The sequence below is a fragment of the Diceros bicornis genome, chromosome 17, assembly GCF_020826845.1.
Source record: "Diceros bicornis minor isolate mBicDic1 chromosome 17, mDicBic1.mat.cur, whole genome shotgun sequence".
In the NCBI taxonomy this organism is placed as follows: Eukaryota; Metazoa; Chordata; class Mammalia; order Perissodactyla; family Rhinocerotidae; genus Diceros; species Diceros bicornis.
In genome coordinates, this window is record NC_080756.1 from 60,529,839 (window position 1) to 60,544,752 (window position 14,914).

The 14,914-nt window shown below is 45.3% G+C and overlaps 2 protein-coding genes across 2 annotated transcripts in view; one reads left to right on the forward strand and one right to left on the reverse strand.

The window, feature by feature from the left end:
- Positions 1 to 14,914, forward strand: part of ADIPOR2 (adiponectin receptor 2) — a 429,864-nt gene that overhangs the window by 218,588 nt on the left and 196,362 nt on the right. The gene's annotated exons all lie outside the window — the stretch shown is intronic.
- The window catches only part of CACNA2D4 (calcium voltage-gated channel auxiliary subunit alpha2delta 4), a 110,420-nt gene that overhangs the window by 92,480 nt on the left and 3,026 nt on the right, over positions 1 to 14,914 (reverse strand). Inside the window, exons 2-6 of the mRNA XM_058559129.1 lie at positions 14,342 to 14,423; positions 12,315 to 12,431; positions 7,681 to 7,740; positions 6,099 to 6,261; positions 5,584 to 5,715 (exon numbers count right to left, since the gene is read on the reverse strand). Of these exons, the coding sequence (XP_058415112.1) occupies positions 5,584 to 5,715; positions 6,099 to 6,261; positions 7,681 to 7,740; positions 12,315 to 12,431; positions 14,342 to 14,423 (554 nt within the window). The remainder of the gene's footprint in view (positions 1 to 5,583; positions 5,716 to 6,098; positions 6,262 to 7,680; positions 7,741 to 12,314; positions 12,432 to 14,341; positions 14,424 to 14,914) is intronic.

Sequence of the window (14,914 nt, forward strand, 5' to 3'; positions counted from 1 at the left end):
CAGGCCTGGGAGGTGAAGCAGGAGCGGAGCCACGGTCAGAGTTGGTGTGGGAGCCTGAGTACCACGGCTCTGACGGAGACCTGCAGGCGGCCATGAGAAGCAGGGTCTGCCTAAGGCCATGTTCTTATAGCAGTGTGGTGCTGGAATTTGATCCTTAGAACAGCAATGACGAGGAGAAACTGAGTCTGAACCAGCACCTTAGAAGAGGGCTTTGGTGGTCCTGGTGGGGGTACCCTCAACCCCAAGCAGAAACAGAAGTGAATCCTCTTGAGGAGGAGCTCTCCCAAGTCAGGTGCAGGGCTCCCACAGATTACAAGTGGCATGGCCTTGCAAACAAAGACGACCCAGTACATCAGAGCCAGGCCCCACGGGTGGGAGGCAGCAGAAGCAAGAACCTTAAGATGGACCCCTCCCAAGGATTACAGGTTGAAACTACCAAATATGAAACAGAGGAGAGCTGTGTTGGAGAAATCACAAGGAAGGATATACAGCAAGAATGATTAGGAATGAAGAAATAGCCTCAAAAATATGGAACTTTTAGAAAAGAAAAAATGTGTAAGTTGAAAAAAATAAACGCATTGTGGATTATTCACAGGTAAAGAGAAAATGATGCCTTTGAAGGATTTATCCAGTACCCTGTGGAGGCTAGAATGAGAAGGTCTAATATACGCCTGACTGGAGACGTAGAAAGAGAAAAGGAAGAGCACTGAGGAAAGACAATGGCCACAGAGATCATGTCGGCAAATGTTCCAGAACTGATAAAAAATACAAATCCACAGATTCCAGAAGCACAGGATACCCCAACCAGGATAAATAAAAAGATATCCACATGTGGACACATAGTAGTGAAACCGCAGAACTCCAAAGGCAAATCAATCAATAAATGAATCCCTTGAAAGCAGCCAGAAAAGCTAGAACACTGAGAAAGGAGCAGTGGTTAAACTGATGGCAGATTTTCTCAACATTAATGGGAAACAGAAGACAGTGGAAAAACAGTTTCAAGGTGTTGAGAGAAAATAACTTAATTTAGAAATGCATTCCCAGCAAAACTATCATTCCAGACTGAGGATAAAAGAAAACATTTGTAGAAAAACACGAACTGAAGCAGTTTACCACTGAGAGATCTATTGTAAAGGAACGTCTGGAGGATTTTCTTCAAGAAGAAGGAAAAGGCTCTTGGAAAGACAGCATGAGATGCTCAAAGGAAGGGTGAGCAAATAAAATGATAAACAAGTAACTAATTCCGAACAAGCAATGTTGGTATCAGATAACAGTAATAGTATCTAACTCATGAGGATAGAAAAGGGGAAGATTAGATGACAACAGATTGGAAGTCAAGGTGGGGGAAGGGCTGTAAGAACAGGACTCTAAAGTTCCTTTTGGACTGGGAGGAGGGTAAAGATATTATTTAATTTATTATTTAATATCTTCATGTGAAAAATATGTGCCTGATAAAATTGAAGTGGTAATTACTTAAAGAACAGAAACAGAGGGATAAGTTCCAAAATGATAGGAAAAAAAAAGAGAAATAATGGGGATGGGGAGATTTATCAAAAAAGGTTAATTATTAGAAAAGGCAGAAAAGGAAGTAGAGGAAATATAAATATAGTGGGACAAGTAGAAATTTTAAAAATAAGATAATAGCATGTGCAAATACATCAATACAATAAATGTAAATGTGCTGAGCTAGTAAAAGAGATTGTTGGTTTGGATGAAAACTAAAAAGCTATAAGCTATTTTCAAGAGGTAGGGCTAAAACAAAATGACATATAAGGTTGGAATTAAAAGGATGGAAAAAATATATATCAGGCAAATACTAACCAAGAGCATACTGGAATCACTCGATAAATATCAGACAAAATTGACTTAAAATAAAAAGTGTTATAGGACTAACAAGAGTCAAGCAGACATAAAATCAGCCAAGATAGAAAATTTAAACAATGTAATTAACAAGCTTGCTCTAATGACATATGCAGAATTTTTCATCCAATAATTATAGCACACAGATTCTTCTCAGGCACACGTGGAATACTTACAAAACCTGATGACATACTAGGCTATTAAAATAAATCTCAACTAATTTCACATAATCAATACCACATGCTCCATGTTCTCTGACTGCAAAGCAATTGAATTAGAAATTTATAATAAAAAGATAAATATATAATCCCTATATATTCGGAAATTAAAAATGCACTTTAAAATAACTTTTAAATGAAAGATCAAAAAAGAAATCATAGGAAAATTTAAAAACATTCAGAAGAAAATGATAATTAAAATACTACCATGACACCAAAAACACAGGCAATAAAGAAGAAATAGATAATTTGGATTACATCAAAATTAAAAACTTCTGTGTATCAAAGGACACAACCAATAGTGAAAAGGCAACCCATGGAATGGGAGAAAATATTTGCAAATCTTATATCTAATAAGAGGTTAATATCCAGAATATATAAAGAACTCCTACAACTCAACAACAAAAACAACCTGATTCAAAAATTAGCAATGGACGTGAATAGACATTTTGCTAAAGAAGATCTACAAATGGCCAATAAGCACATGAAAAGATGCTCAATATCACTAATCATTAGGGAAATGCAAAGCAAAACCACAATGAGATACCACCTCACATCCATTAGGATGGCTACTATCAAAAAAACCCAAAATAATGAGGATGTGGAGAAATTTGAACCCTTGTGTACTGTTGGTGGTAGGAAGGTAAAACGGTGCAGCCTCCACGGAAGACAGTATGGCACTTCCCCCCAAAATTAAAAATGGAATTATCATATGATCCAGGAATTCCAATTCTAGGTACATACCCCAAAGAATTGAAAGCAAGGTCTCAAAGAGATATTTGTATACCCATGTTCATAGCAGCATTATTCACAATGGCTAAAACGTGAAAGCAACCCAAGTAACCATCGACAGATGAATGGATAAGCAAAATGTGACACATCCACACAATGAAATAATACAAGGAAATTGTGACACATACTATGAAATGGATGAATCCAGTATAATATATCTCAGGAGAAGTGTATAAGAATGTTCATAGCAACATTGTTCATAAAAGTAAAAAACAAAGACTAGAAATAATCCAGATAGGATCAGGAGGATGGATAAACTGGATCTATTGACCCCAAAGAACATGATATAGTAACAAAAATGACAAGATATGTATGTAGCAACCCAGATGAATCTTGCGAGTATAATATTGAAAGAAAAAGCAAGTTCTAAAAGTCTATGTATGAAACCAACTTTACACATTTCAAAAACAAGCAAAATAACAATATATTGTTTAAGCAGATGTGCGTGTGTGTGTAAATATGAGATAAAACTAAAAAACTAAACAAACAGACAGCCAAAAAATCCAAATAGAGTGATAAACTCAAAATTCAGGATAGCTATTACTTTGTCAGTGGAGGGATTGGGGGGAAGAAGTGGGGCAGAGGGTGGGGAAGAGGAGGAACACATAGGTAGAGAGAAGTTTGGTTGGTAATATTCTAGTTTTCGTATTGGTGATGTATATACAGGCCTTTGTTATGTTATAGATGAAATTAAAAATAAAATAAAATAAATACAAATGGTCCAGCATTAGCCCGCGGGGATAGTGCATCATGATCAAAGATTATGGCCAGCCCAATACTGTCTCCCTGAGGCCAGGCACAGATCTGTAAATGTGGATGTGGTTGTAAGAAACGGCACCTCCCTACTAAGACTGATGGGCTCACAGCTGGATTGTGTTGTTTGCACAAAGTTGGCATCTCTGGAAGCCCTTATGTGGCAGGAATATGTACAGGAATTCTATCCTGGAGAAGACTTGAGGGCCATGTGAGCTGTCTTCAGGCATTTGAAGGGCTGTTACATGGAGGAGAGATGAAATTGTTCACTGAGGCTCCAGAGAACAGAAAAAGAACCAATGGCTTGTTGTGGATCTGGACAGAGAAACAAGCAGGAGCACACTGATAAGGAGAAGTCCATGGGCTCTAAGGTCCCTTTGTACTCCTGATACCGGCCCTGATATCAGTTCCCCTACATTAACCCCAGAATATATGGGGTTAAAACCAAAAGCACTCATCCTCTCTCCCTGTTTCTCTAAGTTACATTCACATGTAGATATTGGTTGGTTTACAAATTATTAAAAGCCCCGGTGGCCTCAAGCTGGGCTCACACTGATGTTTTGGCTAATTAACAGTTCTTGAGGTTTGTTACAGGGAAACTGATATCAAGAAGCTAAAGCTTGGGGCCGGCCCTGTGACACATAGCGGTTAAGTGGTTAAGTGTGCGCGATCTGCTGGCGGCCTGGGTTTGGATCCCGGGCGCGCACCAACGCACCGCTTGTCAGGCTGTGCTGTGGCGGCATCCCATATAAAGTGGAGGAAGATGGGCTTGGATGTTAGCTCAGGGCCAGTATTCCTCAGCAAAAAGAGGAAGATTGGCAGATGTTAGCACAGGGCTGATCTCCTCACAAAAAAAATAAAATAAAAAAATAAAAAAGAAGCTAAAGCTTCTCAGACCTCAACTCCTTGGCTTCCTGACACTGGAATCCACCATCCACCAGGGAGATGGAGACGGTTGAAGGACACCCACCTGCAACTCCCTTATCTCGCCATCCTCCTGCCAACCAGCAGCCTCACAAGGCCAAACACAGGCTGGTGGGAAAGTGCTGGCCAACAAGCCCACAGGCTCCCCCTCCCTACAAGCAGCCACGTTCCTCACAACCTTTCAAACCCCTTGCCTCCTAACTTTCGGGGAGATGGGACAAATTTGAGAGCTCTCGTCTCCTGGCTGACGTCACCCGAAATAAAAACTCTTTCCTTGCCGTAAGCCTGGCGTTCTGGCTTTATTTGGCCCCTGTTGCGTGGCTGGTAAGGAACCGGGGCACGTGTCCGGGAACGCTCCTGGAGAGAGAATGGCTGTCCCAGCCCAAGGACACAGACGGGTCCTTTAGGACCTTTCTGATTGCCTGTCGCAGAAAAACAGGGCAACCTTAAGACTTTCTGGACAGTGTGCTAAAATATAAAAAGGGGTTGGAGTGAAATGTGGAGGGGAATTACTTTGAATGAGAAGTAAAAAGAAGGTAGAACTCTAGCAAATATTGTGGTAGATGTTTTGGTTTTCTATTCTTATTGGTGGACAAGGGAGCTTTCCCCACTCTACCTATTAGGTTGGCCATTAATCTCATAGTAACCTGTGACATTTCCTACACTGCTGTCAGACACTTCAAGTATGCCTCATTATTCCCATTAGGATGTAAACATCTTACGAATTGTTTTACCCTCCTTTGCATCTTCCATGATGCTTTTCATAGGACAGGAGTTCAATGTGGGCATTTATTGGCTTGTTACCATGGTGTTGATGATTTCATTTATTCATTCAACAGCTATTTACTGAAAATATACATATTATGTTGTGAAGAGTGTCAAAGTGTGGGTTGGAGGTGCTTTTGGACAGGAAGGCCAGCCCCATTCACTGGGGGTCTGAGTGCCAGGGTCCATCTTCAATGCCCCTATGCCCCTATTGCCTTATTCCCAGAGAAGAAACCCAGAAGATCATGGAGAAGCCTCCCAATGTCCTTACCTGGATAGATCCTGAAGAATCCAGTTGAGCTGCCAAAATATTGCCAGGTCAATGTCGGGTCTCTCTGGAAGTTCTCCACAAAAACAGGGTTCAAGGCTTCAGACATGTAGACTCCATTTAAAATATGTGGGTCTAAAGGATGACAATTACAGAAGGAACTGCTGGGGAAACTAAATCAAAAGCAACAGTGACCAATTCTTCACCCGCTGAACACACACACACACACACACACACACACACTGCCTGCAGTGGTGTAGTTTACAACTTCCCTCTTCATCTCACTCAGATAGCCACACTCACACCATCTAATCCAGGAACACTGAGTTTTCTCCCAGCCTAGGCTTGTGTAAATAATTTTTCTCCTCCTCCTCAGTCAAGGAGGTTGGAGAATCAGTTTACCACCCTGCAGGGCTTCTCAGGGAAATGGAGGCAAGTCATTAAAATCCACCAGCACCACCTAACAACTAGGCAGCGGTTAAGAGTGTGTGCCAGGCCGAGGGTGGGCGGGGGAGTACCTTTGTTATACACGTTGGTGGGCAGCTGCACGCTGCTGATGGAGGTGTTCACCATCAGGTTGCTGAAGTGTGCGTTGGACTCGAGGACAAATTCAGCCCCCAGCTCCACATAGTTGCCATTCTCGTCCCTCTCGTTGATCAGGACCGAGTTGTAATAGTCAAACTAGGGGTGGAGGGGAATGAGCCAGACAGAGACAGCGCAGGCACGAGGGACCCGCAGAGTGAGAAAGACAAAGAGAAATGGCACAAATCAGAGGACTCAGACGTGAGAGACAGTTGGATGGACTGACAGTGCCCATACAAGCAACGTCCGTGGAGAACTCAGGCAATGATCCACATGATTCGGGGGCAAATACATATCCAGATAATTGGAGTGGATGGTTGATTCGATTGGTTATTGATGTAAATTGTCTAGGTTATTGCTTCCGTTCCCCACTTTGTTTAGCCAGAGTCAGAGACAGATGGGCAGACAGATTCAAGGAGAGTTAAAGAGACAGAGGCAGCTTCATTAGCACCACCATTTTCTTCCAGAGCAGGAGGGCTCCTAGGGACCCAGAACGCTGGGTCCCTGAGAAGTGATGCTTCTCTCTTTAAGAAACAGCCTGCAGCGGGGCCTTGGGCAGGACCTGTGGCCCCGTGTCCCTCTGTGGGCTCAGGAATCTGCCCTCTGGCTCTTACGCAGTGTTGGAGGGTCCGCTCAGGCTGCCACCCTTGCAGTCATAATCAGACTCTCCTCCCCACTCCCCACCCCTCCACACCACCCGGTTCACTAACTCTAACCCTTGGTAGCCCCCCTCAGGGTCCCCTATGCCCTGCCCCATGTCACAATACTGCTGCCGGCATGAGCTTTCTAAAGCACAGATGTAGCTCTGTCCTTTTCCAGCTCAAACTTTCAATATGCAACATTCTGGGCTATGTGAAGGCCAGATTCCTACCTTTCCCCAGTCACTTTCTGCTTGACCATCCCCAGGACACACAGGGCTGACCACTTGTGATTTCCTCAGTTAATCTTGTGTTTTCTTATTTCAGTGTCTTTCCTTCTCCCTCAGCCTAGAAACCCCTTCTCCATGCCTTAGCCTGCTCAAATCCCCCTCCGCCTGAGGCCAGCCCTAATGCTGCCGCCTTGTCTGCAGGGGTTTCTGAGCGCTCCTTCCCTTCCCTTCTGCACGCTCGTAACACTGTTTACCTATTCCTATGGACTCATTACATGCCTTATACTAGAGTTATTTGGTCTACGAGCTTCTTGACTTTCTATCTGTGCGGAGGCTCACACATTGTGGTTGGGTAATAAATGTCTATGGAATGAGTGGATTGCCACTCTGTGGCCCCGGCCCCCCAGGTCTTAGTAGTTGTCTCTCCTACCTGGTCCATAAATCCCTCCTGAAAAGACTTGAGAGTATTTCAGAATCCATCTATTGTAGGGTCACACAAATCTTGTGCACATTAAAGGGTAGTGTTGGACCTCCATCCCACCTCCTCTACCCCTCCATATCCTGTACTCAGGTGACCCTGGCCCTTGGTGGGGTTGGGAGACAAGCCATTACACCCTCTCAGCAGCAGCTCTGGGAGCAGGAGGACTCACCACCAGAGATTCGTTGAATTCATGGTTCAGGTCAGCCTCCTCTGCAGCCTCTACCAAATTCTGAGGGACACGAACACAAAGGGGAGAATGAATGGGCAAAAGGAAGTGGATCCTCAATAAATTCCACCCCAAGAGAACTGAAAACAGGGACTCAAACAAGAACTTGTGCACAAACGTTCATAGCAGCACTATTCACAATAGCCAAAAGGTAAATGCATATTACCAAGTGAAAAGGCTAATCAACCTGTGAAAAGGCCAATCTGAAAGGCTACATACTGTGTGATTCCAACTACATGATGTTATGGAAAAGGCAAAACTATGGAAACAGTAAAAATATCAATGGTTTCCAGGGGTTGGTGGGGAGGGAGGGATGAATAGATGGAACACAGAAGATTTTTAGGTCAGTGAAACTACTCTGTATGATGCTATAATGATGGATACATGTCCTTACCCATTTGTCAAAACCCATGGAATGTATAACACCAAGAGTGAACCCTAATGTAAACTATGGACTTTGGGTGATAATGATGTGTCACAGTAGGTTCACGGATTATAACAAATGTACCACTCTGGTGGAGGATAGTGATAGTTGGGGAGGCTGTGTGCTACGGGGGCAGAAGGTACATGGGAACTCTCTGTACTTTCCTTTCAATTTTATTGTGAACATAAAACTGCTCTAAAAAATAGTGTATTAAAATGTTTGCATGTGTGTGTATACATATTATTCAATATGTATATACTCAGTAGCCGTAAGGTGGAAACAACCCAAATGTCCATCAACAGATGAATGGATAAACAAAATGTGAGATATCCCTACAATGAAATATTATTCAGCTATAAAAAAGAATGAAGTTCTGATACATGTTAAGACGTGGATGAACCTTGAAAATATTATGCTAAGTAAAAGAATACAGATACAAAATGTCACATATTATATGATTCCATTTGTATGAAATATCCAGAATAGGAAAATCCATTGACAGAGAGCAGATCAGTGGTTGCCAGGAATTAGGCGGAAGGGGAAATAGGGAGTGACTATTTAGGGGTTACAGGGTTCCTGTTTCGGGGTGATGAAAAGTTCTGGAACTAGACAGTGATGATAGTTGCACGACATTGTGAATGTACTTAATGCCACTGAACTGTACACTTCAAAATGGTTAATTTTATATTATGTGGATTTACCACAATTAGAAATTTAAAAAGGAGGCCAGCATCGAAGAGCATCATGGGAGGCAAGGAAATTAAAGGAGACACAGATAATGGAAAGACATCCTATGCTCACGGATTGGAAAAATTAGTATTGTTAAAATATCCACACTACCCAAAGCGATCTACAGATTCAATGCAATCCCTATCAAAATCCCAATGGCTTTCTTTACAGATATAGAAAAAAACAATCCTAAAATTCATATGGAACCACAAAGCACTCTTGGGCAAGAAGAACAGAGCTGGAGGAATCATGCTTCCTGATTTCAAACTATATTACAAAGCTATAGTAATCAAAACAGTATGGTACTGGCATAAAAACAGACACATAGATCAATGGAACAGAATTGAGAGGCCAGAAATAAATCCACAGATCTACAGCAAACTGATCTTCATCAAGGGAGCCAAGAACACACAATGGGGAAAGGATAGTCTCTTCAATAAATGGTGTTGGGAAAACTGGATATCCATACGCAGAAGAATTAAATTTACCCTTATTTCACACCACATACAATAATCAACTCAAAATGGATTAAAGACTTAAACATAAGACCTGAAACCATAAAACTACTAGAGGGAAACATAGGAAAAAACCTTCTTGACATTGGTCTTTTTTTGGATATGACACCAAATGCACAGGTAGGAAAAGCAAAAATAGACAAATGCATCAAACTTAAAATCTTCTGCACAGCAAAAAAAACAATCAACAGAGTGAAAAGGCAACCTATGGGCTGGGAGAAGATATTTGCAAACCATATATCTGATAAGGGGTTAATATCCAAAATATGTAAGGAACACCTACAACTCAACAGCAAAAAAACAAATAACCAGATTTTAAAAGTGGGCAAAGGACCTGAATTGACATTTCTCCAAAGAAGACATACATATGACCAACAGGTACATGAAAAGTTGCTCAACATCGCTAATCATCAGGGAAATGCAAATCAAAACCACAATGAGATATCACGTCACACCTGTTAGGATGGCTATTATCAAAAAGACAAGAAATAACAAGCGTTAGTAAGGATGTGGAGAAAAGGGAACCCTTGTGTACTGTGGGAATGTAAATTGGTGCAGCCACTATGGAAACCAGTATGGAGGTTCCTCAAAAAAATTAAAAATGGAACTACCATATGATCTAGCAATCCCACTTCTGGGTATATGTCCAAAGAAAACGAAATCAGGATCTTGAAAAGATATCTGTATTCCCATGTTCAGTGCAGCATTAGTTACAATAACCAAGACACAGAAACAATCTAAATGTTCATCGACAGATGAATAAAGAAAATGTGATATATATATATACATACACATATATAATGGAATATTATTCAGCATTAAAAAAGAAGGAAATCCTATCATTTGTAACCACATGGATGAACCTGGAAGACATTAAGTGAAATAAGCCAGATGTAGAAAGATAAATACTGCCTGACTTCACTTATATGTGGAATCTAAACTAGTAAAACTCAAAGAAACAGAGAGCAGAATGGTGGTTCCCAGGGGCTGGGGAGAGGGCAAAATGGGGAGATGTTGGTCAGGGGTACAAAGTTTCAATTACGCAGAAAAGTGACTTTAGTTGACAACATTGTATTGTGTACTTGAAATGTACTAAGGGGGTAGATCTTGAGTGTTCTCACCACACACAAAAATCTATAAATAGGAAAATGGTAACTGTGTGAGGTGATGGATATGTTGATCGGCTTGGTTGGGGTGAATATTCACAATGTATATGTCCCATATCTTCTGGTCATCAGGTTGTACACCTTAAATATACATAATTTTTGATTGCCAATCATACCTAAGGAAATCTGGGGAAAAAAAAGAAAACCCGAGCTCCTTTTCTGGCTTTGTCAGGGGGCAAGCCACTAAGGCTCTCTGTGTCTCTATTTATACAACTGTAAACTGGGCAGAATAATCCTTGCCCTCCTCCCTCCCAAGCCCCAAGTCCTAGGATGAGATGAAGAAATTCCACAGGGCAAAGATTATGTTAGAGCTGCTTTGCAGGAAGTTTCCCCATGGGTACCCGCATAGAAGGGTTGGTGGCTGTGGCCCCCCAGAACCCCCCAGGGAGCAGGGACTGGTGCTTGGAGAAGGTCCACAGAGTGAGCATTCCTTTGGTCGGTTTTCTACAGTTGAAGCCGTGGGAAGGACACAGCGCGACTGGAGCCCCAGGGAGCCCAGATCCCGGCCTCGGGGATGCACCAGGAGTGCCTGTGCTCTAGACCAAGAGAACCAGCTCTGGAAGCGGGGCCTCTCTGCATCCCCGTGTCGGTGCTCCGCCCAGGGAGGCAGTTTAACCAGCACTGCAGACTGAAAGAGGCATTATCGCCAGTGCAGGGTGTGTGTGAGGTCAGTGCCCTCCTGCTGCAGCCCAGGATGGGCCCTTCTGTCCCCAAGCATCTTCTCATTGGTTCCTGATGCTAAGATCCCTTGGCCCGAAGCCTGGAGAAAAGAGGCTGCAAATTGTAACGCTTGGGAAAGAAGGCTCAGGCGACTTGGACACTGGATTCCTCCCAGACTGTGGGTTTTGACAGGGGAGGTGGGGAGACAGCAGGCACACTGGCCAGGCTGCAGCTTGCATTCTCAACACCTCAGCCAGCCCACCCCCACCTCAGCGCTGGCCTCGGCCTCCCCTGCACAGTCTGCATCCTGGCCCCATCTCCTCTCTCTTGTTCTCCTGGCTGCCCAAAGGGAGTCCTTTTGGGGACAACATTGGTCTTGGATGGCAAGACTTCTGGCTGAGTGGAGCAGGAACTGTGTCTCTCCAACCACCTAGGTCCCCACAGGCATCTGGGGTAGGCACTTCATGCCAAGGAAAAGTCATGTTCTGTTTCTACCAGGCCAAGCCAGGCTTGGATGTGCAGTGATGAGTCACCTGAGCACGAAGGCCCGTGACCACAGGCATCTCTGCTGTGTGGGTGGCCCTCAGAGCACTAGGTGCCTTGAAGTGTGGGTCATACGGCAGAAGGGGAAGGGGTGAGGGAGGAGGAGGGGAAGGAGAAAAGGGGAGAGGAGAGGGAGGCAGCTTTGCTTTGCATGCTCTCCACCCAGCTATACTCCCACCCATCCACCAACCCTCCGTTCATTCGGCAGGCGACTCCTAAGCCCTCACTTGGTACCAGCTCTCTACCAGTCACTGAATATGAGATCGTGACACAGAGTCCCTCTTAACATGTAGGTTGATCCTATTGTATTGGAAGTTTTTCCCTAGGGCAGAGCTCAAATCCCAGCCCTCTCTTCTATCCCCTTGCTTCCCACCATTTCCTCCTTTACGAGGATCTTTTGGCTCATGGGGACACAAGGTAGACATTTGCGAGGTAGGAGAAAGGATGATGTGGGTGGGAGGATGACCCATCAGTGAGGGTCATTTGGGTGACATGGGGGCTGAGGAGGAATCCCCCCACAGATCATAGGACCTGGAGCACCTTGACAGCCTCCACTTTCCTGCGTAGCATGGTCTCCATGTCCTCTGAGAACTTCCTCACCAGCTCCAAGCCATCCACCTCCTTAATCTTCAGACTGGGCTCCACATCCTTGTACTTCTGTTCAGGGAAGTGGGACAGATGGGCATCTGTTGTCTCATATGTAATTACGCGTGGCCTCCATCCTCTTGACTAATGCCATTACGCATGGCCTCCATCCTTTCAACTCCATCCTCTTCACACTCGTGAAGTCTTGTTTACTCAAATAGAGGCAAGGACACGCCCTCCCCTCCTCATATAATCTCCTCCACTAACAATAATAGCTGCTTCTTATCAAACATCCTCTCTGCTGCAGGGACTCAGGACACACTGCAGTTAATATCCTTAAGAGGGAGTAGACTGAGGCTCAGGGAGGCCGACCAAGTGAATGGGGGACCTGGGGTGTGCCGGGTTTCCCAGCCTTCCATGTCCTTCGTGCTGTCATGCTGCCTCCCTGGGGCTGCTCATACAGACTGTGAGATTTCAGTTCATCTTTCTCTGACGCCTCGTGACGTCCGTGTGCCCCTGCTCACAACCATGGGAACCTCCATTCTCACTGTATGGGCAGAGCTCAGCAGCTGCAGGAATTGACGCTGCCTGACAAACTGCCTGCGGGGCCCAGGAGAGTTGGGTGCTGGGTTAGGGTTTTCCCCCGGGGCCTGTGGGAGACAATCTCTCGCCCGGTGTGTCTACAACCAACGTCCAACGACCCAGTTCGGCAACCTGTTGGCCACGTGAATTTAGGTGGGTTACTCAATCAGTTTCCTCCTCTTTAGGATGGGACATTTGCACTGCTTTAGCGAATGCTCTAGAATGCACAGACTTAGAGAATGCTTGTACCCAAATGGCCGCATGATTATTGCTCTGTCTTCCTCACCTGGCTGCAGGGCACAGATGAGAAGATCGAATGAAGTGGTGTTTGCAGTGGAGGAGTGCAGTGTGAGTGGAAAGGGGGTGTGAGCTGTCATTGCTACAGCAGCCTGTGGGGGCCTGGGAGGGGCCCACTCTAGCTCCTCCCACCGCCTCCAGCCAGAGGACCTGTGGGTGGTGGGAAGGGAGACAGGCCGGGCTGCAGTGGGGTCACCTGCAGGCACAAAAGCCTGAGATTTGCCTTCAGAAACATTTAGAAAATGGCGAAGATCATACTCACCTCATGAAGTGGTGGTGAGAATTAAATCCTGAATATAAAGCTCTGAGGGAATGGTAATTATAGAGAATGACAAGCTATAATTAAAACTGGTCTGGGAGTTAGAAATGTCAGAGGAAAAGGAAGTTGTTTATAATCTAGTAAGAGGACGGGCTAGGTGTCAGTCTGCACAGAAAGCAGTTAATAAATAGGTGGCGGGGGAGGGCTGCCGCATCAGCCTCTCCAGCAGGCCCTGTTCCTGCCCAGGAGCCAGGCGTGGGCTCAGACCTCAGTGAGGGCCCCGTGTGGGCTCTCCTGTTCCCCAGGACACGGCTGGGGTTGCTGAGACTGGAAGTGTGGAAAGCTCTTCCTGCACAGAGGGCCACAGGCCCGCTCACATACTTTTACTGCCAAGCAGCCCCCGCAGGGCTCTCCACACTGCCGGCCCGGCCAGCTGAGGCCCCGCTTACCCCTCCGCCTTCCTTCCCCTCGTCGTCCATAGGTGTCAGGCCTGCATCCCATTCTGCTCTCTCCTGCGCCCACTGCCCTTTGTTCTTCACAGCCCCCACACCCCCCAGTAAGTCTCTGCCCGTCTAATTCCATCTTGACGTCAGCTTGCCGGGGATCTGAGCTGACACTACGCTCTTGGCTACCCCACCGTACTGCCCCCACTGACTTGCTCTGTGACTTGGGCAAATTGTTCCCCTCCGTGGGTCTCAGTTTCCCATTTGAAAATGAGGGGATTGGATTAGATGATCTCCAAGACCCCTCACAGTGCGGACACGCAGGGATTCTCTACCCGGAAGGACTCCCTGGCCAACCGCCCTCTGACCACCCGTGAGCTCCCTGGAAGGGGGTTACTGACCTTCTGCAGCAAGAGGGAGCCCGAGTATTTGGCCACAGTGTTATACAGGTCCCCACCAAACGCGTCTGCCCACAGCTTCACCCTGTGGGGCATGAAAGTACCTGTGTACACACACACGCTCACACACACACAGACACACACACGCTCACACACACAGACACACACACACTCACACACACAGACACACACACACTCACACACACACAGACACACACAGATACAGAGACACTTGTATAGATGCACACAGATATGCACACACACGTGCACATAGAAAAACAAGTGTCTACACACATAGACATGCACTGATGCACACACACAAACACATAGAGACACACATATCATATCCAGATATGCATATATACACACACATACACACAAACACATACAAACTGACGTATACCCAGAAAACACACACTCAAAGAACTACTGTCCCTCCTGGCCAGGGCAGGGGACCCAGAGGACCGTTGGGGGCTCAGCAGCTGCCCTGTGTGTGCTGAACACCCTGGGCTGGATCTCCCGCTGAGAGGCAGGGGGCAGGGCTGACAAGCCCGGAACCAAAGCTTGACCCCAATC